At 36.8% G+C, this 23,066-nt stretch overlaps 3 protein-coding genes across 5 annotated transcripts in view; 2 read left to right on the top strand and 1 right to left on the bottom strand.

Annotated features, from left to right (window-relative positions):
- The window catches only part of chchd4b (coiled-coil-helix-coiled-coil-helix domain containing 4b), a 616,826-nt gene that overhangs the window by 392,271 nt on the left and 201,489 nt on the right, over nucleotides 1–23,066 (top strand). The window lies entirely within an intron of this gene.
- On the top strand, nucleotides 314–9,604 carry atf1 (activating transcription factor 1). 3 transcript variants are annotated; one of them, XM_079840760.1, is made up of 8 exons: nucleotides 314–496; nucleotides 2,451–2,551; nucleotides 3,016–3,135; nucleotides 3,234–3,331; nucleotides 4,881–5,008; nucleotides 7,934–8,110; nucleotides 8,212–8,359; nucleotides 8,495–9,604. In XM_079840760.1, the coding sequence occupies exons 2-8, from the start codon at nucleotides 2,456–2,458 to the stop codon at nucleotides 8,637–8,639; spliced, it is 912 nt and encodes a 303-aa protein (XP_079696886.1). In that variant the 5' UTR covers nucleotides 314–496; nucleotides 2,451–2,455; the 3' UTR covers nucleotides 8,640–9,604. The 3 variants fall into 3 exon arrangements, with proteins under 3 accessions (XP_079696886.1, XP_079696885.1, XP_079696887.1); XM_079840759.1 differs by lacking the exon at nucleotides 314–496 and adding an exon at nucleotides 540–853; XM_079840761.1 differs by lacking the exon at nucleotides 314–496 and adding an exon at nucleotides 545–723 and having other exon boundaries at nucleotides 8,495–9,598.
- On the bottom strand, nucleotides 9,771–13,987 carry LOC307141523 (thiol S-methyltransferase TMT1A-like). Its single transcript, XM_079841801.1, has 3 exons — nucleotides 13,397–13,987; nucleotides 13,017–13,102; nucleotides 9,771–11,923 (listed from the first exon to the last, which is right to left on the bottom strand). The coding sequence occupies exons 1-3, from the start codon at nucleotides 13,889–13,891 to the stop codon at nucleotides 11,776–11,778; spliced, it is 729 nt and encodes a 242-aa protein (XP_079697927.1). The 5' UTR covers nucleotides 13,892–13,987; the 3' UTR covers nucleotides 9,771–11,775.

Genomic DNA, 23,066 nt, shown 5'->3' on the forward strand with positions numbered 1-23,066 from the left:
ACCATATGGTTTCATATGTCATGTTGTTAATTTTTTATGTTCTGCATAATCACAAAGAAAAATGTTCAAAGCGTATTCCAAAATGTAACTTATTTGTACTGCAAATGAAGTCACTGCAAGCTTATTATGAAGATTTCTGCGACTCCATTTCTAGTAAATACATGATTAGCTTGTGAATATAGTTCTTGACATGCATAAGCCTTATAGAAATAAACGCATTGGTTTCATTCATGTTCCCAGACTCCTTTTGCGTTTCAGTGTGATATTGGCCAATCACAAAGCTTAATACAGGTTTACGTAACACGTCCTTCTAGGGGGCGGCGCTTATTGCGGCCTTTAGAAAAAAAAAAACCTCAAGCCATCTAGATTTTTCAATGGAAACCGCCCAGGTTTATTCTATGCATTATTAAATAATTACTTTTCCAATTATATCTCGAATATTGGCATCTATATATACGGCGTCGTTGTTTCCAGGAGCGGTTCAAACGGATAAAAGGTAACGCGTTGCTTTTGTTTTGTACTCTTTCTGTTCTGCCGACCTGTCGGTGCAGTCATGGCGCCCGTCCGCTCGGTTGTAGCACTCGTCTTACGGGAAGGTGTTTTAATGGCTCCCCGTATCGCTGACGTCTGTTGACGCGGGCACTTGCGTGCCAGTGACTAGCTTGGAACTTTCTGCAGAGCGCGGCATAAAGTCGCCCATAGGCTTCACAACACACCGCAGCGGTTTGTTTTATTTAGAGATGCGCTTTTGGTCAGGATCTCATGGGGGAATAAGACTTAAAGACTCTGACACTCGTTAAACATTTGCAACATCACTTAAACATCTATCAATCTCTTGTGATGGAGCTTTTGTGTAAGTTAGTAGAAACAACCCCGCTTATAATTACTGGCGGGATCTTGTGTATTTTAACAGATTAAGTTAGGAAATCAAATCATATAACGTTACATGTCTAATTTTATTTAGCCTGTTAGCTTCTGTAGCCTTAGATTTGTTAGTTTTAAATGCGGACTTTTAACAGATAATATTATCGAAAATATTGAATCAACAGGTCAGTATATCTCAAAAGGTTATTTTAGCTTAATTAAAATAGAAAGTAGCCAGATATTGCTAGGTTTTTTTGGAGGAATGTGAGTATTTGATGGGCGTTATTTAGCATCCGGTTGTGTTTGAAATGCTGTTAATAACACAGCAGCTCCATCTGATTTACTGTTACAGGAGCAGTAGTGGCTTCCATGTTTTTACCTTTACTTTGTAATTTAGTGATTTTATTTCTCATTTATTGTACTGCTTACATGCATGATTTTACTGGAATCAAATCTTAAATGAGGACATTTGCAGCATGGTTGCAGTAATAATGTGTAGAAAGCAACCCATAAGAACAGTGTAAGTGTGTGTTGGAGCTAAAGATTTGAGAGGGACTGACTCAGTGCTGGGGTAAAATGGAAACACTGACTAAATCAAGGCCTTTTACTATTAGCCAGGGTTGACCACAACACACTCACACACACACACTTCAGTTTCTTCAGCACTCATGTTTGCCGTCAAGTCTGTAAAATAATACATAAAAAAGTAATGGAGCTCAGCAATTTTTTGTCCCTGTAGTTCAGATTTCTGTTTGTCCTGAAAAAAAAACACTGGTTCCCATCTATATGTATTATACATTTAATTTAAATGTACAGTTTATTACAAATTTGTGTTTTTAAGCATACATGTACATTTTGTTTTCATTTTTAAATAAAAAAAATTGACATTTTTTATTTAAATTCTGTTAAAAAAGTATTATTTTATTACTAAACATTTTTGCATTTGTTTGCAAGGCATAAAAATGTATGTACATGATAAAAAAATGTAAGATGTCAGGAACCTGGAAATGTAAGAGGAAATTAATAAAAGGGCATGGATATTTCTGTAACTACTATTTACATACATAGTTATGATCATCTCTCAAATACTAGCCATAAATTTGCTAATTTTAATAATCGCAGAAAAGGCTGATTAGCTACTACATTCGAGTTTGAATTTACTTCAAGACCATTAAATATTATGTATATTTAGTAGTATGAATATGGATGGTATGAATGAAATTCGGACGTACTACATCCGCCATGTTGTTATTGTCATGTGACCTACCAGAGTCAGTTGCGTTGCTTCACTGCCATTCATAAATCCCCTCCTGTAGCTTCATGGGATAGTAAAGTGTCCATCGAATGCACTCTTCTGAGTTTTGGTGGAATTAGTAGGTCATCTTTTTTCGATTAGTATGTATTCAGACATTCTATTCTTTTGGCGTATTGTTTTTCACATTCTATATAGTAGGAACGTATTCGATTTTTGGATGCAGCATTGGAAATTCAAAAATTGTGGAAGCCTGTTATATGGGTACTGACCATGGAAAGCATCACATCTACATTAAGTATTGACCCAAATCTGTCTCGATGTTCATTTGCAGTGGCAATGGAGGAGGTCCAGCAGAACAGTAATGGCTCCGAGTCCCAAACTGTTGCCATCCCCACAACTATAACTGCCTCTCACATATCACAGATAGCACAGGTACTGTTAATTTATGTACTTATTAGGGCTGGCTAATAAAATTGATGTCCATTTTATTACAAAATTAAAACCGTTTTGACGCTGTAAATTGTAAAGTTAGTATTATTACTTTATTATTATAAAAAAGTAATTTAAGTGTTCGTAAACAAATTTTAACATTCAATATTATAGTAATGTAGTACCAACTGACTCCCTGTAAAGTTTACAGCATTAGTTGAGAGATTTTCTTTTCCTCAAGAAAATTTGCCATGTACTGTATCTGATATATCCAAAATATTGGATATTGAATCTGGTTGAATCAAAATTTGAATCGAATCGAAAGCTTGTGAATATAAATCAAATCGGGAAATTTGTGTCAAAACCCAGCCCTAGTACTTATGTACACACATTTTCATGATGTATAAATATGTTTTTTTGACTAAAACGGCTATAAATATGTTTGTTTCATATCATATTGTGAAAAGATGTCTCTGGGTGGGAATCCAGTGGCTGTGGTTCAGCTGCCCAGCGGTCAGTTCCAGGTTCAAGGTGTGATTCAGTCAGCACAGTCATCAGTTATCCAGTCTCCACCAGCACACGCACAGGTAACATGCGCGGGCACACAATCTCCTGATCTTTGTTTTCACATCAGGTTGGAATCAGTGACATGTTTTCCTACCACTTAAGCGCTGTTTCCTATTAGGGTCAAGGATCTGACAGTGATGATTCTCAGGAATCAAGCGACAGTGGGGCATCTAACCAGAAGTCAAGAGAAATCTTGGCTCGCCGCCCATCCTACAGGTATAGAGCATAGGGGGAAAAATGCATGGCTTCATTGCACCTGATGAATACCAGCCCAAAATCACAGATCCTTTTAATCATTTTAAAGCTGGGATCCTACTCGCCTTCATTTCGTTGTTGGAGAATCAAGGGAGTTAGTGCAGAATTGAACCCAGTGGTCTTGCAGACCTTCTGACCAAATCTAGCAAGGTTGAATTTATTTTTAACACCTGAGCAGTGCCACAGACTGATCGACTCCATGCCACGACACATTGCTGCAGTGATTCAGGCAAAAGGAGCCCCAACTAAGTATTGAGTGCTGTACATGCTCATACTTTTCATGTTCATACTTTTCAGTTTGCCAAGATTTCTAAAAATCCTTTCTTTGTATTGGTACCCCATTGGTACTCCCTTTTTGAATGGAATTAGTGAAATAAATCAACTTTTTGATGATATTCTAATTATATGACCAGCACCTGTATTGTGCACGGATAAATCATTTATAATAAACACTGCAATGATGCATAAAAATAAGACCAAATGCATTTAAAGGGATAGTTCACCCAAAAGTGAAAATTACCCCATGATTTACTCACCCTCAAACTATCCTAGGTGTATATGACATTCTTCTTTCAGACGAACAAAATCAGCTTTATATAAAAAAAAAATGTTCTGGCTAATCCAAGCATTATAATGGCAGTGAATGGAAACCCAAAAAAGTGCAGCCATCCACACGGCTCCGGGGGATTAATAAAGGCCTTCTGAAGCGAAGCGATGGATTTATGTAAGAAAAAATGTCTATATTTAAAACTTTATAAAGTGAAAAAATTGCTTCTGCCAGACCACCTTCCATATTCAATTTACAAAGAAAGTGTAACGTGTGGAGTACTTTTATAATGGATGGATGCACTTTTTTGGGCTTCAAATTTTGGGCTGCTATTCACTACCATTATAATGCTTGGAAGAGCCAGGACATATTTTAATATAACTCTGATTGTATTCGTCCTAAAGAAGAGTGTCTTATATACTCAAGGGCGTAGTTTTGGTTTGAATGTTGGGGTGGGTTGAAGTGTGAACCGTTTAGCAGGGTCCCGGAGCATACTCCATCATGAGATGTGTTTGTTTGTTTGTTTTAAATTAGCAAAATGGTCTTTTGTGGTAACATCCACACATGAGTTAATAACACTGCAAAAAAGTAATAGTCTAGTTAACAATTACTTGTTTACATTGGATATGATGTATTTGTATTTTATTTAAGCACCTAAAGATTTACATTTTCTGTACTGTACTTAAAATGTTCTTATATTGAACATTTTCTGTCTTCTTTTGGAATATATGAAAGCCAGGTTTACCTAATAAGTCATTATTAGCAGAACACATTTTAAATTTTTCGTAAGTTGAATATGGAAGGTGGTCTGGAAGAAGCTAGACATTTTACTTTATAACGTGGTAAATATGGATATTTTTCTTACACAAACCCATCGATTCGCTTCAGATGGCCTGTAATCGATGGGTTTGTGTAAGAAAAAGGCATGTTTTTGAAAACTTTCTGTTCCTTTTTGTGTTTCAGGAAGATTCTAAATGATCTATCAGCTGAGGAAGTGGCGACTCAGAACGAGGGAGAAGAGGAAAGCTCGTCTGCCATAACAAGTGTCTCGCTCCCCACCCCAATCTACCAGACAAGCACTGGCCAATATAGTAAGCCAAGCCAGCATGCTATTTGATCACAGTGGGTTTTGTGAGGTATTGAATACATCATGTGGTAATTTCCTACATGCTGTATTTTGCAACAGAAATGAAGCAAATGGTTGCGTAAGTGCTTAACGACACAAATGATACAAAAGCTGATGCTGTTTGTTTTTTAGTTACAAACTTGATTTTCATAGTGTATATTAGGGGTGTAATTGTTCAATTTACTCACGGTTCGGTTTTTATCACGGTTTTAGGGTCACGGTTTCAGTACGGTTCGGTATGTGCTAAGTTCCGGGATATTAGTGAGCTATATTCAACTGTCAAATAAAAATAAAGAAAATAAGAACATATAATCAAACCACATGCAACAACACAAATACATACAGTGGTTTTTAGATACAGAAACTGAATAAAGTAATCAAATATAAAATAATATATATAATCTTCACTGTATTAAACAAAGATTAATCATTATCAAACTTCCAAAAGATATTCAGTCAAGAGCAGTGAGAGATTTCTTTGTCATTTGATTAACATTAAAAACACAGAAACAGCAGGGACATTCCCTTTAGGACATAATGCACAGATCACATGTCTTTCTCGACTGTTTACATTTTACTTAAGACTATGTTTGCTAGGATACTTGCCCAAGACGGGCATGTTGACATATTTTTTGTGTGAAATTGTCCAATTGTGAAGTGCAAGAGAACTCAAAATTTGTGCGCTATCTGCAACGCGCCATGTGCACGCTTCAGATGAGTGGACACACACAAATCTTCTCTCAGCGCGTGCAGGTTCTCTTTCGCGTCTTGCGCTTGAATGTTTGCAAGGCTTGAACGAGTTTAGTTTAAACACAAATAGCAACATGTGGTGTTCAGGTCTCACCTGCACTATCAACAGGTGATGGCGATGTAAATGAATGGGTCATGTTTGAGCATACGGCACTCCCATACAGGAGTGACTGTTTTGTCCACGGTTTTTGATCATCACTGTTGTAATGTATTGGGAAGCCAGAATGTGTATTCATCCACAGAAACATACATTAGCTTAACTCTGTCTGTCTGTTTTACGTGTTGTTATTTTCAACAAACCATATGACATATGTGTCGTCAGATTTTTTTTTTAACCGGGAACTAGGTATGGACGATTAATCGAAAAGTAATCGAAACCAACATTTACAACCTCTAACCAACGTAATTTTCCCATGTCGGTTATTTCGGTTTTAGTCACGTGACTCCGCCCTGTCTGTCACATATCAAGTGCAGTTTGCAGGCACACGGAAAGATGCAGCCATGCAGGAGCAGTTATCTTTGTTTATAGATGCTCAGAATTACTATGGTAATTGCATGTTTTACACAGTTTATATAGGTAAGTTAATCGCCGTTCTTATATGCCCTGATACACACACAGAGACCAAACTTCTCAGTGCTCATGAGCTTTTTTCGCATATCACGTGAAGATCGCGCGCAGAGGGGAGCGCAGAAACTCATTGTTAACGCTGCCCTGTGATTTATCACTAAAGTAGAAACTCAACCGTTATAGATTTTAATACCTTTGAAGTACAAACCACAGCTTCATAATTTACCTATCGGTAAGCCCCGCCCCCCTTAGTTACTGTTGCTAACTCGGACAAACAAACGGAGTTGCTATATCTTACAATGACAGCTGTCAGTGTGAAAACCTTATCCCAAGATGTCTTTGGACACAGAATGTAGCGTATATTCAGTCCGAATGATGGCCAGACTTTACTGATGTTTTATTATGTAATTTTTCACTCCAAAAAAATCAACGTATAAGAGCTGAACAAACAAAGCATAAGAAGTGCGCATTAACGTCTCATTCACAAACTATCTCTCTCCGTTGCATTACCATTAACATACACAGCAAATTACACAAAAACACTCATACAAATAACAGTAAACAAACACATACACAGACCGTATGCCTTTTCGGGGGTGCAGTTAATAACTGGTAAACGTTGTTTCTGCAAAACAACTCCGATAAACTGCGTGCAAGCTCTTCCTTTCACTACCCGGAGACTATAATACCCATCAAAATAAGAGTCCTCCTTAGTAGGACAGATAATGGAGACCTTAAACATATCTAAAATTAAATTAATTTACATATAATCAGTTTAATATGGAGAGGCACTGAAATGTAGACCTTCGTGTTTTTGACCTACAGTGTAACATAGCTCTCATTAACGAGAGTATGACAAACAGAAAATCCTCTCAGGATACCTGGAATCAGTGCTACAGTACCTCAGGCACGACATTTTAGCACTTTTGTAGCATAAACACCATCAAATCGATGAGAGCTTCGGATTTTCCAATGCATCTCTATGGCGCTGACACCTAAAGATGTCAGAGTTCCGGTCTCAGCGCGACTGATACTCAACTGCTATTGGCTCATCTGCGTTCGAGGGGAGGGGCTTACCGATAGGTCAATTAATAGAGACGGTATGACTAATTCACACACACAATCACTCTCTCATTAATGCATTCAAATAAATGTAATATAGGCCTGCTGTGCTAATTTATCTAATGTACAACAAACAGAAATCTGCCCCATAGACAATAACGGCTGAAAGTGAACCGTTTTTTAAAAAGTATTTTAAAATCACAAAGCAATTTACTTTTTCATTAGAAAAAAATATTCCACCTTTTAATAGTAGAAAATAGTTACAGTACAAACCTTATCAGTGAACTATGAGGTCAAAAAAAGGAAAGCAAAAAAAAGAAGAGCAAAATAATCTCGTAATTACTCGTAATCAAGGTAAAATGTTCAATTAATCGAGATTTTTATTTTTGGTCAAATCGTTACAGCCCTACCGGGAACCGTTACATCCCTAGTGTATATACAGTATGCACAATTGCACGATTCATAATATACTGTAAACCATCCGTCACAGTTTTGTTTGCTCATTTGCAGTTGCGATTTCATCCAATGGCTCACTGCAGCTCACCAGTGCTGGTTCCGATGGTATGCAAAGCCTGCAGACTCTCACCATGACCAACTCGAACCCAAGCCAGCCAACTATACTGCAATATGCTCAGACTGCCGACGGACAACAGATTCTGCTGCCTAGTAACCAGGTGGTGCTCCAAGGTTGGCAAGCAAAGGCAAAAAGACCTTTTCAATTGGCAATCAGCTCATATTGTTGCTTTAGTACACATGGGACACACTCTGGCTGTGATACTGTGTTGTAGGTGCAGGGGGAGAAATGCAAGCTTATCAGATCCGCTCCTCTTCCTCTTCGCTGCCTCAGACCGTTGTTATGACATCGCCTGTTATCAGCTCTCAGGGCAAGAGCGATGACCCGCAAATGAAGCGAGAGATACGCCTGGCAAAGAACAGGTGGGTGTATTTGAGCGAAAAAGAATGAATTTGTTTAGCCAGATGAAGTTTGTTGTAGGTACTTTTTTTGTTGTTGTTGTTGTTGCATTTTTAGCCTAACTGTGCTTTTTGTCTAAACGGAATCTCTGCATGCAGGGAGGCAGCCAGAGAGTGTCGCAGAAAGAAAAAGGAGTACGTGAAGTGTTTGGAGAACCGTGTGGCTGTCCTGGAGAATCAGAACAAGACTCTTATCGAGGAGCTCAAGACGTTAAAGGACCTGTACTGCGTGAAAACCGGCTAGTGGGACATCTCTCCAATCATGCTAATGGGACTTTACTGGCAGACCTGTCTGCCTACGTGCTTCTACAAAAACAGACACAGGGACTTTTTTGGCATGGGGAATACATTTAATCCTTCTGCCAAATGCTTGTTTTTATACAACTCCTTTTTAACTAATAGCCTAAGAACGACTGACCAGAAACAGCAGCAACAGTTATGCTTTTAAGAATAGATGGAGACATTTTTCCATTAACATATTTTCCTTCGCAGTCAACAGATGTTTATATTTGTATATGTATCTTGTGCAAGCGTTGGCACGTCTACACTGGGAGATCTTGCTTTATTCTTGACCCATTTGGTTTCCAGGGAATTTTGAATGTTAATATTATTGAAGCGCTAGCTTAAATTAGGTTTTTTTTTCTATGGTAGAAGTGACAGTGGTATTTTTACACCTTTCTCAGAAGCGCTTGTATGTATGAAAATTGTGCCGCGATTGTGTGTTTCATGAAGTCATGCAGCTGTGTTCTTTGCATTTTTGCTATTTCCCCCTTTATAGGAAGCTCTGGTATTCCTATCCCCATTCCATATTTTATTTCACTGAGTTTTAGTGAGACGTTTTCTACAGAGACAGCTGAATTTAAGGTGAGGACTTTCAGCTTTATTATTATAAGTAACATGAAACAGTGGTAAGTTCATTTAAGCCCTATTCTGGATTGATAGACTAATCGTGTATAATTTAAACCGTGTCCTTTTTAGTCCAAGCCTTTGTAATATGTCTGACTCCTCTTAAAGCCATATACACACTTGGGTTAGGACCGTTGTTGGTTTTAACTTAATAATTGGCCCAAGGCTTACCACTGTTTATAAGCCAAGCTGTTACAAGACAATCGAATCAGGGAGCATACGATGAAAAAACAATGTCACTTGTTTTTGGTAAAGTGAAAAAACTAAATAAATATTTTTCCAGCCTTTGACTGTTTTTCTCCCTTCCCGTTTCAATGTTGCTTGACTGCTTTCTGGCTCAATGAGCCCCTTGAAAAACTACTCAGATGGTCAGATAGGAGGTGCAAGGTTAGCTTAAGATGTTGGTCAGTACTTGGGGAAAAATTACGCCTTGGTTGTTGCAATAAAAAAGAAAGCCAGAAAACCATTTCACATTTTAAAATGATAGCTTTATTTTTTTCCACACCAAATATAAAGAATAGTATGGAGCCCGGTGGTGGGGAAAAATCAGATGCGAGGAAAGATAATGGGTCAGTGCTTTTGCGTTCTCGCAAATATTTTGTGATCCCAGAGCAACTTGGTGTTCATGTTTATGCTTCATGAATATCTTTTAAAAGTTATACACGTTGTATGACGCACATTCCTCCTAACCACTAGATGGCTTTATGGCTCTTTTATGCATTCATTTTTAAAAGCTTCGTTTTACCTGCTTGTATTTTTGTACCATCTTGATAGTGATGTGTTACAGACAGGATATTCATACAAGATACAGTGAAATACAATATAAAATGCAGTCTTTGCATGTTAAACAAACCTATTTTATGGTTCAATATAAATTGCGCATCCATGCAAACACATTTAAAAGATGGTGAAATAAATCAGCTTACTGAAAGAAAACATGCTTTAGGAAACCTATAGAATACCTATGAATTCATATTCATAATTTGACACCATAACCAACAATGTGTGGTTTGATCATAAAAAAAACAGGAGCTAGGATGTGGCGTAGCTGTAGGTCAGAAAAGCCAGCTTCCAAGTAACACCGGTTGTATAACAGCAATCATTTAAATAGTACCTGACAAACCTACCCATAGAGTTAGACTCTTATTCCATTGTGGTCATATTCTTTGTTACCAATATTCAACATTGACGTGTTATAGCAATAAATATGTTAATAATAATCAAAATACTTTATCCCCCCCCCCCCTTGAAATAAATAACCACAACTATATGAAAGCTATTAAAGTTCAATGAAGACCATAAGTAAAATATAAGTGATTTTATAAATAGTCTTTTCATATTACAAGAATGGCTGAAGAACATGTTGAAAAAAGTAAGTCCAGGTTGAGGGGTCAGAATGTTCAAGGAAAAAACATGCTCACCGTCCCTAAGAAAACAAAGTACAATAATTTATATTTCTCAACCCAAAATTGTTTATTTGAAGACAAGTTTTTTTTTCTCTTCATAAGGCTACTATTACAATGGAATACAAAGGGGAAAAAAGTAAATAAAAAATCGGGAGGACAATAATTCAGTGACTGAAAAGAGCTCTTGCTATAGGTATTCTTGTTATACCATATTGAAGTGAAATACCAAAGTGTTATGGTATTCTCCTGATGTTTGAAAATAGAGCATGAAGGAAATTTTACAGTTCATTCGGTCAAACTATGGATAAGGATTATTTGTAACGCAACCTTATAATTTGAAATGATTTGTTTCAGTCTTTTTTGAGTGGAACAACTTCCCAAAACCGGGAGTGACACTCACAATCTGAAACCCATTAGGTTCGTTAGTAAAAATGTCAAAATGTAAAAGTGGAAAATATAGGCTGATTTTTATAAGTATGTACTTTTAGCTAATCTCATATTGTATTATACCAAGATGAGCTGCTTTAACTGTTGCAACTGTCAGTACCATTGTTTTATCTCACGTTTATAAAAGCCACTTAAATGTCCAATTTGAACGAATGCCTAATCGTGGCTTAATCTAAGCCCTGGCTTAAGTATATTAGTATGAAGGCAAAGTATTAAGTTTATTCTTAATGAATTAAAATTAAATGAAATGAAATGTGCTACTTTGTGCGACACATTCATCCTAACCACTAGATGGCAGTATGCATTAACTACAACCTCGCAAAAGCTGGCCTGTTTTATGATGAAAGTAGTTTGCTTTTTTACCTGCTTGTATTTTTGTACCATCTTGATAGTGATGTGTTTTACAGACAGTACACCCATGCAAGGTACAGTATATAAAATATACAATGCAGTCTTGAGAAGTCTTTGTATGTCAAACAAAAACATTCTGTTTTATGGTTTAATACACATAGCTCTTTCATACAAACACAGAGTAGATGGTGAAATGAATTGGTTTACTGAAAGAAACACGCTTGATAAAACCTTTAGAAGGTTTTTCTGTTTTGGCAAAATGTGTACTCATTATTTGACAGCATAACCAACAATGTGTGGTTTGATCATAAAAAACAGAGGAGCATGGATGTGGCGTAGCTGCAGGTCAGAGAATCCAGCTGCCTCGATGTGCTTCCAAGTAGCACGTGTTGTCTCACAGCCATCGCCAAAATAGTACCTGACAAATGTACAAGTACAATTATATACTTTTTTTCATTGTGGTCATATGCATTGTTACCAATATATTCCATCATTTTATGGTAAATGAATACATTCTGGTTTTATAACGGTTTCCACGGGGTCTTAAAAAGTCTAGAATTTCAAAATCTAAATTTTAGGCCTTAAAAAGTCTTAAATTCGCTTAAGTATTCTGTTTTAGGTCTTAAATAATTTTAAACAAGTCTTAATTTTCCTACGTCCATGTACCGCTACTTCTAATGCTCACTGAAATCCTGCAGCACTTTAGAATGGTTTTGTTTATTTTATTCTTTCTTTCGCTAGTCCAAATATAATTTGCTGTATTACGACTACAAATGAGACCAACATGCAGCTCATATTGCAGCCAATCAGCTTTCGTGTTATTGGAGTCTCTTTCAGATTGTACCACAGACACATAAAACGGATTTTATTCTTCAGCTAATAGTCCTCCAGTTTTTCCTGTAAATGTGGTATCCTAATTATGAAAAAAATACAATGCAAATTTCTGGAAATTACCGCCACAAAAATAATTTGGATCTCAAAAATCAAAAAATTTCCCCCCGCAAAGTCCTGGTGGGATTGAGGTATGAGGAAGTGCAAGTTTATCAATACAAGTTTATCAATTTGTTCAATTTGAATAAATTAATTTACTTTGCAAGTAATTGTGTGAATGCATTTCCTTTTATAGATCTTAAATTTAATACATAATGGTCTTAAAAAGGTCTCAAAAAGTCTTACATTTGACTTGGTGAAACCTGCAGAAACCCTCTCTCTGTCCAAATAACCCCGTGACCTCAAGTTATGGCTGGGTGATAAGTAGTGGGACAGTGAGTGAATATATATTTTTTTATACATTTATGCAGGAATTTAACCAACCCCATATTTTTTTCAAAACTCCAACATAGTCTTTTAGCTTTTACATTTACCATAGCTGTAATTTCAAATAGAATGCATGCATTTTGCCATTATATAAATACCCCTAATTTTACTTATGACTTATAAAAGTTATTAAAATTAATTGGAGGCCATAAGTCAAATATAATGGTGATTTTATAAATAGTGTTTCACATTACCATAATGGCTGAAGAACATGTTGAAAAAAGTAAATCCAGGTTGAGGGGTCAGAAACCACATGTTCAAGGAAGAAAAATGCTCCACCCTGAAGATCAAACAAGTACAATATTTATATTACTCAACCCAAAATTGTGTATTTTTTTTAGTTTAAAAGAATCTAGTATTTAAAAGCACTTGAAAACAGTAATTTACTCCTCTCTATGGTGACATTTGCCCTAAAACAAATCTAATGGGATTAGCACAGCAAACAGCGATCAACATGTGGTTACGTAATGCCACTACCTTTTATCTCAGATGTAATTATTGATTGGGAGTGATAAGAGGACACTTTATGAAATGTGATCATAGTTTCACCTGAGCACTGTCGACTGAAACTTACAGGCCTAAGAACTCTCTTTGCTTCTTGCAGAACTCTCGGCGTATCTTTGACTGAACACAGAACCAGTGTGCACACCACAACATCCATCGAGCTGTCCTTCACCGCCTGTAGATTCTCCCCCGACGCCACTATGAAGCTGTCATATACGAGGTGGTCGTTCTTCGCCATATTTTTCTCCAGGTAGCTTTTGAAATGCGGGTTGGGATCGATGCATGTGATCTTGCAGCCCGTCGGGTAGTGCTCGAAGTTCGCTCCGGTTCCGCAGCCCACTTCCAAGATGCGCAGAGAGCCTTTCGTGGAGTAGAATTTGTCCAGGTTCTGAAACAGTTCCCTTTTCTTGTCCTTCATTTTGTCATTGTACGAGAATGTTACTTTGTTGACGATTATAGGAAACACGCGTTTGTAGAAAGATAAAATTCCAACCAGTTCCGCAACGTGCAGCGGTAGAGTGAGGACTCTGAATAAAAAAGCGCAAGCGTTCATAAACATCGTCATTTTTGACAACAATCCTGAGTTACATTTGTCAGACTAGAGGGGAGTAGGAGGTGCGCGCACCTTGTGACAACTAACCAATCATTCTTCTTCTTCTTCTTCCTTAATTTTTATTGGCGGTTGGCAAACAACTTTCAGGTGCATTACCGCCACCCACTGATCTGGAGTATGGACTAAAGATCTATATAAACACCCAAATTATAAGGACAAAGAGAATAATTTTAAATTAGATTAAAAACAAACAAACAAAAACTGATAAATAAAATAATAACAAATAAACAAACCTATATAAATAAAATTATAACTCAAATTCTATTCATTAATCTTGTTGATCCTAAATACTCTAGAAGAAGTTTCCAACCATTATCACCTGCAGATGTTTTAAGAATATTACTGATATTTTCCTCTCCATTTTCTCTTAATGCATGCTTTAAAACTTCTCTCTCTGATTCATATTTCAGACAATGTAATAAAACATGATCTACTGTTTCTTGCTCACCACAATATTCACACTTCCCATCAATATGTTTTCCAATCACGTAGAGAGAACTGTTTAGCCCAGTATGCCCATTCCTTATTCTTGTAATAACCCTCTCCTCTTTTCTATTTCGTCCTCCATACCCTGTACTCCCAACTAAAGGATTATTTTTGAACAGATATCTTCCTTTACTTTCTTTGTTCCATTGATTTTGCCACATGTTTTTTATTTGTCCTTTAATCAGCACTTTAGCTTCTGACTTACTAATATTTACATTTATGTTTTTATCCCCATTCTTTAATGCACATTTTGCTACTTTATCTGCCTTTTCATTCCCATCAACCCCCACATGTGCAGGGACCCACACAAAACTAACATACAAGTGCATTTGTCGAATTCTAAATAATGATTGTAGTATTTCATACAATAAATCCTCTCTACTTCTGGAGTTGCAAAATGTTAAACTCATTAATACTGCACATGAATCTGATGCAATGACCACTCTCTCTGGCCTGACCTCCTCTACCCATTGCAATGCAAGAACAATAGCAATCATTTCACATGCAAAGACAGATATATCATTTGTGAGTCTCTTTCCACATACCACATTAAAATCAGGGATTATTACTGCTGCTGCTGTTCTACCTGTCGTAGGGTCTTTAGAACCATCTGTATAGATTTGTAAATAACCATAGTAATTTCTTCTGATGTATGCATTAAAAATGTTTTTGTAGTTTCCCTCATTTACATCTCTCATCAATTCAAGGAGGCTTAGATCTATCTCTGGCTGTGGCAATAACCAAGGTGGTATAGCTGGCAGAACTACAGTTGGAGAGTAACTCCTATCTAGTATACCCATTTCACCTGCCTTCTTTCTAACAACCCAACCAAAGCTCTTTGTTTGCCTTTTTTCATGTTCCCAGCACGGCTCAATTGCACTTATTGCAGGATGGTTATTATGTCCTTGTAAATTAACCCAGTATGTTGTCATGATTTGCTGTCTCCTTAACTCCAATGGCATTTCCCCCATTTCAACCTGTAATGCAGCCACAGATGTTGTTTTAAAAGCCCCACTACATATCCTTAATGCTTGTGCTTGAATTACATCCAATTTTTTCAACAAGGTTTTAGTTGCTGACCCATACACCACACATCCATAGTCCAGAACAGATCTTATTAAACCTATATATATAGTTTTCAAAGCAGATCTATCGGCTCCCCACTCTGTTCCCACTAAACATCTCATCACATTCAATACCTTTTTACACTTATTTACAATACTGTTAATATGTACATTCCATGTGAGCCTAGCATCAAACCACACACCTAAAAATTTGAATGATTCTATCCTTTCCAGCTTCTTGCCATATAAATACAGTTGGACCTCTACTCCAATTTTCTTCCTTGTAAAGAAAAGTGTTTTTGTTTTTTCCACCGAAAATTTAAATCCCCATTCCCAGGACCATTGCTCCACTCTTTTAATTGTTTCCTGCATCTGTTTCACAACATATTCAACATTCCTACCTCTTTTCCACAGAGCCCCATCATCTGCAAACAGAGATCTCCCTATACCTTGCCCAATATTATTATACACATCATCAATCATTATTGAAAACAATAATGGACTTATAACACTTCCTTGTGGCGTTCCATTATCCACCAAAAAGCTTGCTGACAAGGTTTTTCCCACTCTCACCTCTATTGAGCGTTCATATAAAAATTCCTTTACCCATCTAAAAATGTTTCCTGATATTCCTAATCTTTTCATTTTAATCAATAATCCCTCTTTCCATAATAAATCATACGCTTTTTCCACATCAAAAAACACTGCTACCACTACCTCTTTATTCACTTGTGCCTTCCTCACCTCTGATTCTAGACATATTATCGGATCCATTGTTCCCCTACCTTTTCTAAATCCACTTTGAAATATTGATCTTATATTCCTTGCTTCCAAATAATATGTTAATCTGTCTGTGATCATACGTTCCATTATTTTACACATATGAGAAGTCAATGCTATTGGTCTATAGTTAGATGGATTCGTTGGATCTTTCCCTGGTTTCCTGATGGGTATTATAACTGCTCGTTTCCAACATCCTGGTAATTTCCCTTCCTTCCAAATCGTATTATACAAATGTAAAATGACCTCTAACCCTACATCTGACAAATGTTTCAACATGATATAGCAGATCTGATCTTTTCCTGGAGCAGTTAATCCTGATTTAAAGATAGACCGTTTCAATTCCTCTAATGTAAAATGAGAATTAATAGCATTATCCCCCTCTTCTTCTCTTTCCAGCAATTCTTTATTATCTTTACTAGTTTTTTCCCTTCCTATTATCCCCTCTTCTGACATATTACTAGAACTATGCACCTCAACCAATGCTTTAACTAACATATCTGCTTTCTCTATATCTTTACTAGCCACCACCCCCCCATTTTCCAATACTGGGTACCCCCACTCCCGTCTTACTCCACTCATTTTCTTTATCATTGTCCAGACTTTCTCAATTGGTGTGCTTCTCCCTATTGAATCACAAAATGTTCTCCAATACTTCCTTTTATTTTCTTTAATAGTCTTTCTAACCACTGCTTGCATTCTTTTGTATTCTATAAAATGTTGGAAATTATGGGTATTTTTTAATACCTTAAAAGCCTTATTGCGTTTCCTTATTACTTTACTACACTCATCGTTCCACCACGGAACTAACTTCCGCCTTTTCATAACATCTTTTCTTAAAATTGTCTGATTAGCAGCCCCAATTATTGCCTCCCTCACATTTTCATTAAATATTTCTATATCCTGCTTTTTATTTATATTTTTAAAACTTGTTTCACTTATTTCTTTAAAATTATCCCACTCTGCTTTACCAAATATCCACCTTTCTGATGCCTCTTCTAATACCACCTTACTTTCATTACCTACTCTACATAAAATGGGGTAATGATCACTTCCTACAGTTGATTGTTTTATAACCTCCCACACACAAATACCTGCCAAGGACTGTGACACTAATGTCAAGTCTAAACATGACTCACTCCCTGTACTATAATTAACCCTTGTAAAACTCCCATCATTTAAACACACCAGTCCTAATGTATCCATCAAATCCTCCACTATCAAACCATTCCTATCCGTCCTTTCCCCTCCCCAAAGAGTACTGTGAGCATTAAAATCACCGCACCAAATTATTCTTTTACTATCTAGTCCCTTTATATGCTCCAATTTTTCCAATTCCAACCTCTGACATGGATTATAGAAGTTCACAATAACCAACCTACCATCCCCTACCCACACTTCAACAACTACATACTCCAACTCTTTCCCTTTTTCTATGACTCTATATGAAACCCCTTGCTTGATAAAAGTAGCACATCCACCCCCATTACCTCCTTCTCTATCCCTTCTTATAGACACATATCCCTGTATCACAAAATCTAAATTAGGTTTAAGCCATGTCTCTTCAACACATATTATGTCAGGTTTGTATTCTAACGCCTCAAGAAATCCTTTAAATTCTTGCCCATTCGACAGTAGACTCCTTGCATTCCACTGAAGAACTAACATTAAAATTAACAATAAAATTAATCTTGTGACCATGATTCCTTGCTTAACTGTTCCTGTTTTTTAAGCTCTTCTTGAACCCCTATCCCAGTCAAGCCTTGAATATTTAAATATCTTGCTGCACTTTTTACTATTATTTCAATCTTCTCAGATCTCCCCTTTGCTTGGAACGTACAGTTAATTACTTCAGCCATGAAATACACAAAATCTTCCTTTTTAACTCGTAACATATCACCATCTTCCCTCTGACTTTTTGTTACAAGCTGCTCACTTGAATGTTCTTTTTCTATTTCTTTTACTTTCTTCTCCACTCTACTCTCCCTCTGAACCAACTTAACTGCTTCTACATATGATATGTCCTTGTTAGCTCTCAGCTGTTGTACTTCTACTGCCTTCTTCCTCACTTCACATCCACCATAGGCCACACTATGTGCACCTCCACAATTAGCACATTTAATCTCTGCCCCATCCTCACATTTCCCATACTCATGTTCCCCTCCACACCTTCCACACTTCTGTTTTCCTTTACATCCAGCCGCAATATGTCCATATTTTTGGCATTTATAACATCTCAAAGGAGGAGGAACATATGCTCTTACATTGTAACTTAAAAAGCCCACTCTCACTTTTTCTGGCAACACTCTTTCTTGGAACACCAGCAGCACTGACAAGCTATCAACCCTTTCTCCTCCCTTTCTCGCTTGAAGTCTTTTAATGTTAATAACTTTCCCACCTTTTATGCTTAGCTTCAAATCCTCCAACTTTTCTTCAACTGGAATACCATAAATAACACCTTTTGTAAAGGGTCCATCACCTGTCTTCTTTGCTTCCTCCACCGATTTACCGCACACTTTAGCCATCTTCATCGCCTTTTCTCTCTGTTTCTCATCTTTACATTTTATTAACAGCCCACCATCTCCCAACACTTTCGCCATTGAAATTTCACCAATTTTCTCCTTTAAACCCCGTGTCAATGCCACCGGACTAACTTTCCTTATATCATGTCCTTCCTTAAACCTCAGAATTATTTTAAACCCCTTCTCTTCAACTTGCCTTCTCCTCACCACCCTACCTTCCTCTCCCCCATCTGAACTACTCCCTCCTATACTACTATTATTCCTAACTCGTTTATTTCTCCGTACTTCTGTCCAGTCATTTAAATCCATATCCTCATGCCCACCCTCACCATCACTACTACCTGCCATCCTTAGTCCAGTCACAGATCAGTTTATGCCCCACCACCGTTTAGATCCGATCCACGCTTCTCACAACACTTAACTAACCAATCAGCATCTTCGACGCGTGTAACATACTCTCCAGTCAGGACAGTACTCCAGCCTGTCGGCAGATGGCGTCCGTGTATAAATAATCGTAGTGTGGTTTTAGTAATTTTTTTCCCTTACTAAAAGTTTTAACACTGGAAGAAATGAATAGTATTTTTTGAGAAATATGTTTAAAAGCATGTACACTAATAAGAGATGAAGACTCAATCAAAGGCTTATAAAAAAGCTTATTCTATGTGGATCGGTCATCTCATTAGGGCCAATGTGTTGAGATCACATGACCAAATGAACACTCAAAAAAACTTAATTAAATGAAGATCCACGAAATTGAATTACATGTTCCCAACAAAATCTACTAATTGTTTGACATTTGTTGTAATCTTGTTGTATGAATTTAAATTAATTTAGTCAACACTACAAAAAAAAACGAAAAGTCATTCCTATAGAGTTTTTCCATACCTAATCGAGCAAGTTTTGTCAGGTTAAAGCTGCACTATGTAACTTTTCCGTCCACTAGAGGTCGCCTAATCAAAACAAAGGCGTAGCTTATTGAAACCAAGTTTGAGCGCAGAATCTTGGGACATGTGGTCTCCACCTCACAGCCGGTGGAAAATAATCAGGATAGGACTCGGGCAGGAATCATGTTCAAGGATGTGATTATTAACGTTACTGTAGTATGAAGCAGAAGCAGGAGCGATTGTTAATAAGAAGAGCGCAACTTAAGCCTCGCGAGCAGCGGGACCTTTATTATGGTACAGTCGCTGGTGGGACTTTTATTATGCTACAGTCGCCGGCGCCATTTCTGCTTTACCGGCCATGAGTATGAGGTAATGCAGCTCCGTTTATCATATCAGATACATCTGAGTGTGTTGAAAATGATGTTATGACGTTACTCTCTGCATTCGCTCTGCGGCTGCTATGACACTTTGCACACTGCAGTAAGAGTAAAGCGTTTCTGCAAAATAAAACCGGAAACCGAGGGAATGCAGATATGACGCAATCTACAGGCGACTCCCTCACACGTTCCGGTTCCTTGGTTAAAATAGCAATTTTCTCACGATTTACAAATAGTTGGGAACATTTGGGATATTGTAAGTTCTCAACTGAACAAAATATATAACACTGGCCTAGTGGTTTTTAGATATTTTACTGAAAAAATGTTACATAGTGCACCTTTAACTACATTTAATTTTGTCACGTCTACTATATATAACAATGCCATGTCAGCTACATACATTTTTGTCCAGCACGGTATTCTTTTGGGTTACCATTGTGGTGTAGAGCTGAGCTTGTGCTTAAGTTGTGAGTAGCTGTCATACACACACATACATGTTCCATGATTGTTAGATTGAGAGGGGAAGAATTGATGACCAAATGTAGACTGTGGGAACTGTCAAAGTCAAACTAATTTATTTTATTTATTTCTATAAAAACGAATAGCCAATGCAACACTTGTTTTCAATATAAGTGTAACATTTGTAGCATGCAAGTAATGATCAAGTAAAAAAATGATCATCATTGACATTAGCACAGTTACAGCTCATTGGGAACTGCATAGATTTATTACACGTAACCACCCACAGCCTAACCACAAGGTCACTTCAGCAAAATGGTAACAACAATCGACATAACATAAACTCTTTTAAATGTCAAATAAAACTGAGCATCAAACTTTAACAGGTCTTTCCCTTTACTAAAAACATATTAAACAGCACTTAATTTTAACATTTACTCTTGTGATCTATCCCTATGCAAAGCATGCTGAGAACTAGAATTCCACTGCCCAGTTTCAGTCAATTCAACAGAAATGATTCATGTAGTCCCAACACAAATGGTTTAGGTTAACTTAACATTTAACGATTTAATTTAATTGAATGAAATAAAAGTGAGTGCAAATGTCAATTAAGTAAAAAACTAAAGGTTTGTGTTGTTTCAGCTTATTTTATTTAAATAAATTGAGCAAACAGCTAGAATATTTTTTTGGAGTTTACTCAGTTTATCTTGGTAACTATCCTATTATTGGATAGTTATACACTTTACACTTTCACTATACACTGAAAAAAAAGTGTGTTGGATTTACATGATTTAATTGTGTGTGCCTCACATGAATCAATTAAGTTAAACAAACATAATTTGTTCATGTAACTTCAACATCATAGAATTCATTCATTTTAAGTGACCCAATTATGTATTCTCAAAGTGAATTTTATATGGCTCCATGACATGATTCAGGCATTCAATTTCATATATACATTTATCCACTTATTTTAATGTTACACAACTGAATTATAATACTGTACTAGCTAGTTGACAAACTTTCGGCTATAACAGCACACATTAGCATCTTAAAATGCTAAGCACAAACTCCTTCAGCAAAACTATTATGACATTAGTTGTTTTAGTCTACAGCCTATTTGCTCCACTCTTCTCCACAATGGTAACCCACTGTAATTTAAATTGTTCTAATAATTCCAACATAATTGAATATTTCACACTATTAATTACCCCTTTCTCATCTTGCTCAAAAAAACATAAAATAACACCTTTACATACAAAATAACCACATTTACTCTCTCTTGATTTAGCCATATGCAAAGCATGTTGGGAACTAACAAGCTCCGCCCAGTTTTAGTTAATGCAACACAAATAATGAATGTAATCTCAACACAAACGGATTAAGTAAACTTCAATTTGACTTATATTTAAGTGGATTGAACACAATCAAATTATGTTAGGACAAAATGTATAGCAATAGCTAATTTTAATTAAGCAATTTGAAAAAAATTTCAGTGTACACTTTCTTTTGGTTTTAGAAGATGCTCCATCCACATCTATCTATCATCTGTCCATCCATCCATGCATCAAATGCACTTATCCCTAAAATCCTAGTGAGATTTGGATTCAGGGATTTCTTATTAGGATAACGTTTACAGTAATGTATTAACACTGTAAGCTCATGTAATATATTAACATATTTAACACATTAAAATGTGCTCTATTAATCTCGGTTTGCTCTGCAGACAGTGTTATACTAAGATGCCTTTATGTGCCATTTGGCTCACATACAAAGTGGAGCGTCAGCACCAAGGACAGTGACCAAACACAGACTTGGCTGGTGGCGCATTGCACAGCAAGGCTTCATCCACTTGGGGCTCATCAGTGAGGACCAGAAAAGATGCTCAGGTGGCCCAGAAGGGGGAGTTAGAGGTTGACCGAAAGTCTAAAGCTGTTCTTTCCTGACCACTTAGTACCTGCTTCCACAACCACAATGCCACAGGGCTTGAACCAACCCCACAAATACAAACAATGCCCCAGCCTATTGTCAAAACACCAAAGCTCCCAATGAAACCTGGACTAGTTTTCCCTAACACATACTATTTTGTGTCCAGACTCTTCCCGGGAGTTTTCATAGAAATCCCTGTGTGCATAGAGATTTAGTTTTAAAAACATACAAAACCCCAAACAAGTTTTTGTCGGAACATGTTTTCAATGTTGTGTAAATCAGAATTGAGCCAGGTAACCGTTGTGGAGATATTGAAATGTGACTTGTGCGTGTCAAAGTGCCAGTTCCACTGTGCCTATATTTTCATAAATGCATAGAGAATATTGTGTGTAGGCCTATTGTTCAATGCTCTATAGAACTGGGGCCGGTTGCATAAACTGTTAAGACATCTTTGTCTAACATTTTTCCCTTTATCATAACTTTTTATTAAACTAGTTACATAAAAACATAGACTAGCCTAATTTGATAAGACTGAATGCCCCTTGACTAACTTTAAAAAAAAAAGGTTCTATTTGGCACCAAAAATGGTTCTTGGCTCGTAATCATAGGGGAACCTTTTTTAGTGC

Source organism: Gobio gobio (assembly GCF_949357685.1).
Source record: "Gobio gobio genome assembly, chromosome: 17".
Classification (NCBI taxonomy): domain Eukaryota; kingdom Metazoa; phylum Chordata; class Actinopteri; order Cypriniformes; family Gobionidae; genus Gobio; species Gobio gobio.

Bases quoted from the DNA above. Each gene is read 5' to 3' on its own strand.
- atf1 (XM_079840759.1), top strand. The intron at 3,332-4,880 runs GTATAGAGCATA...TTTGTGTTTCAG, and splicing joins GCTCGCCGCCCATCCTACAG to GAAGATTCTAAATGATCTAT. The intron at 8,360-8,494 runs GTGGGTGTATTT...CTCTGCATGCAG, and splicing joins ATACGCCTGGCAAAGAACAG to GGAGGCAGCCAGAGAGTGTC.
- LOC307141523 (XM_079841801.1), bottom strand. From the start codon at position 13,891: ATGACGATGTTTATGAACGCTTGCGCTTTTTTATTCAGAGTCCTCACT. The intron at 13,103-13,396 runs GTAAGTTTCAGT...TTTGATCTTCAG, and splicing joins CAAAGAGAGTTCTTAGGCCT to GGTGGAGCATTTTTCTTCCT. The intron at 11,924-13,016 runs GTAATGTGAAAC...TACATTTGTCAG, and splicing joins CATGTTCTTCAGCCATTATG to GTACTATTTTGGCGATGGCT.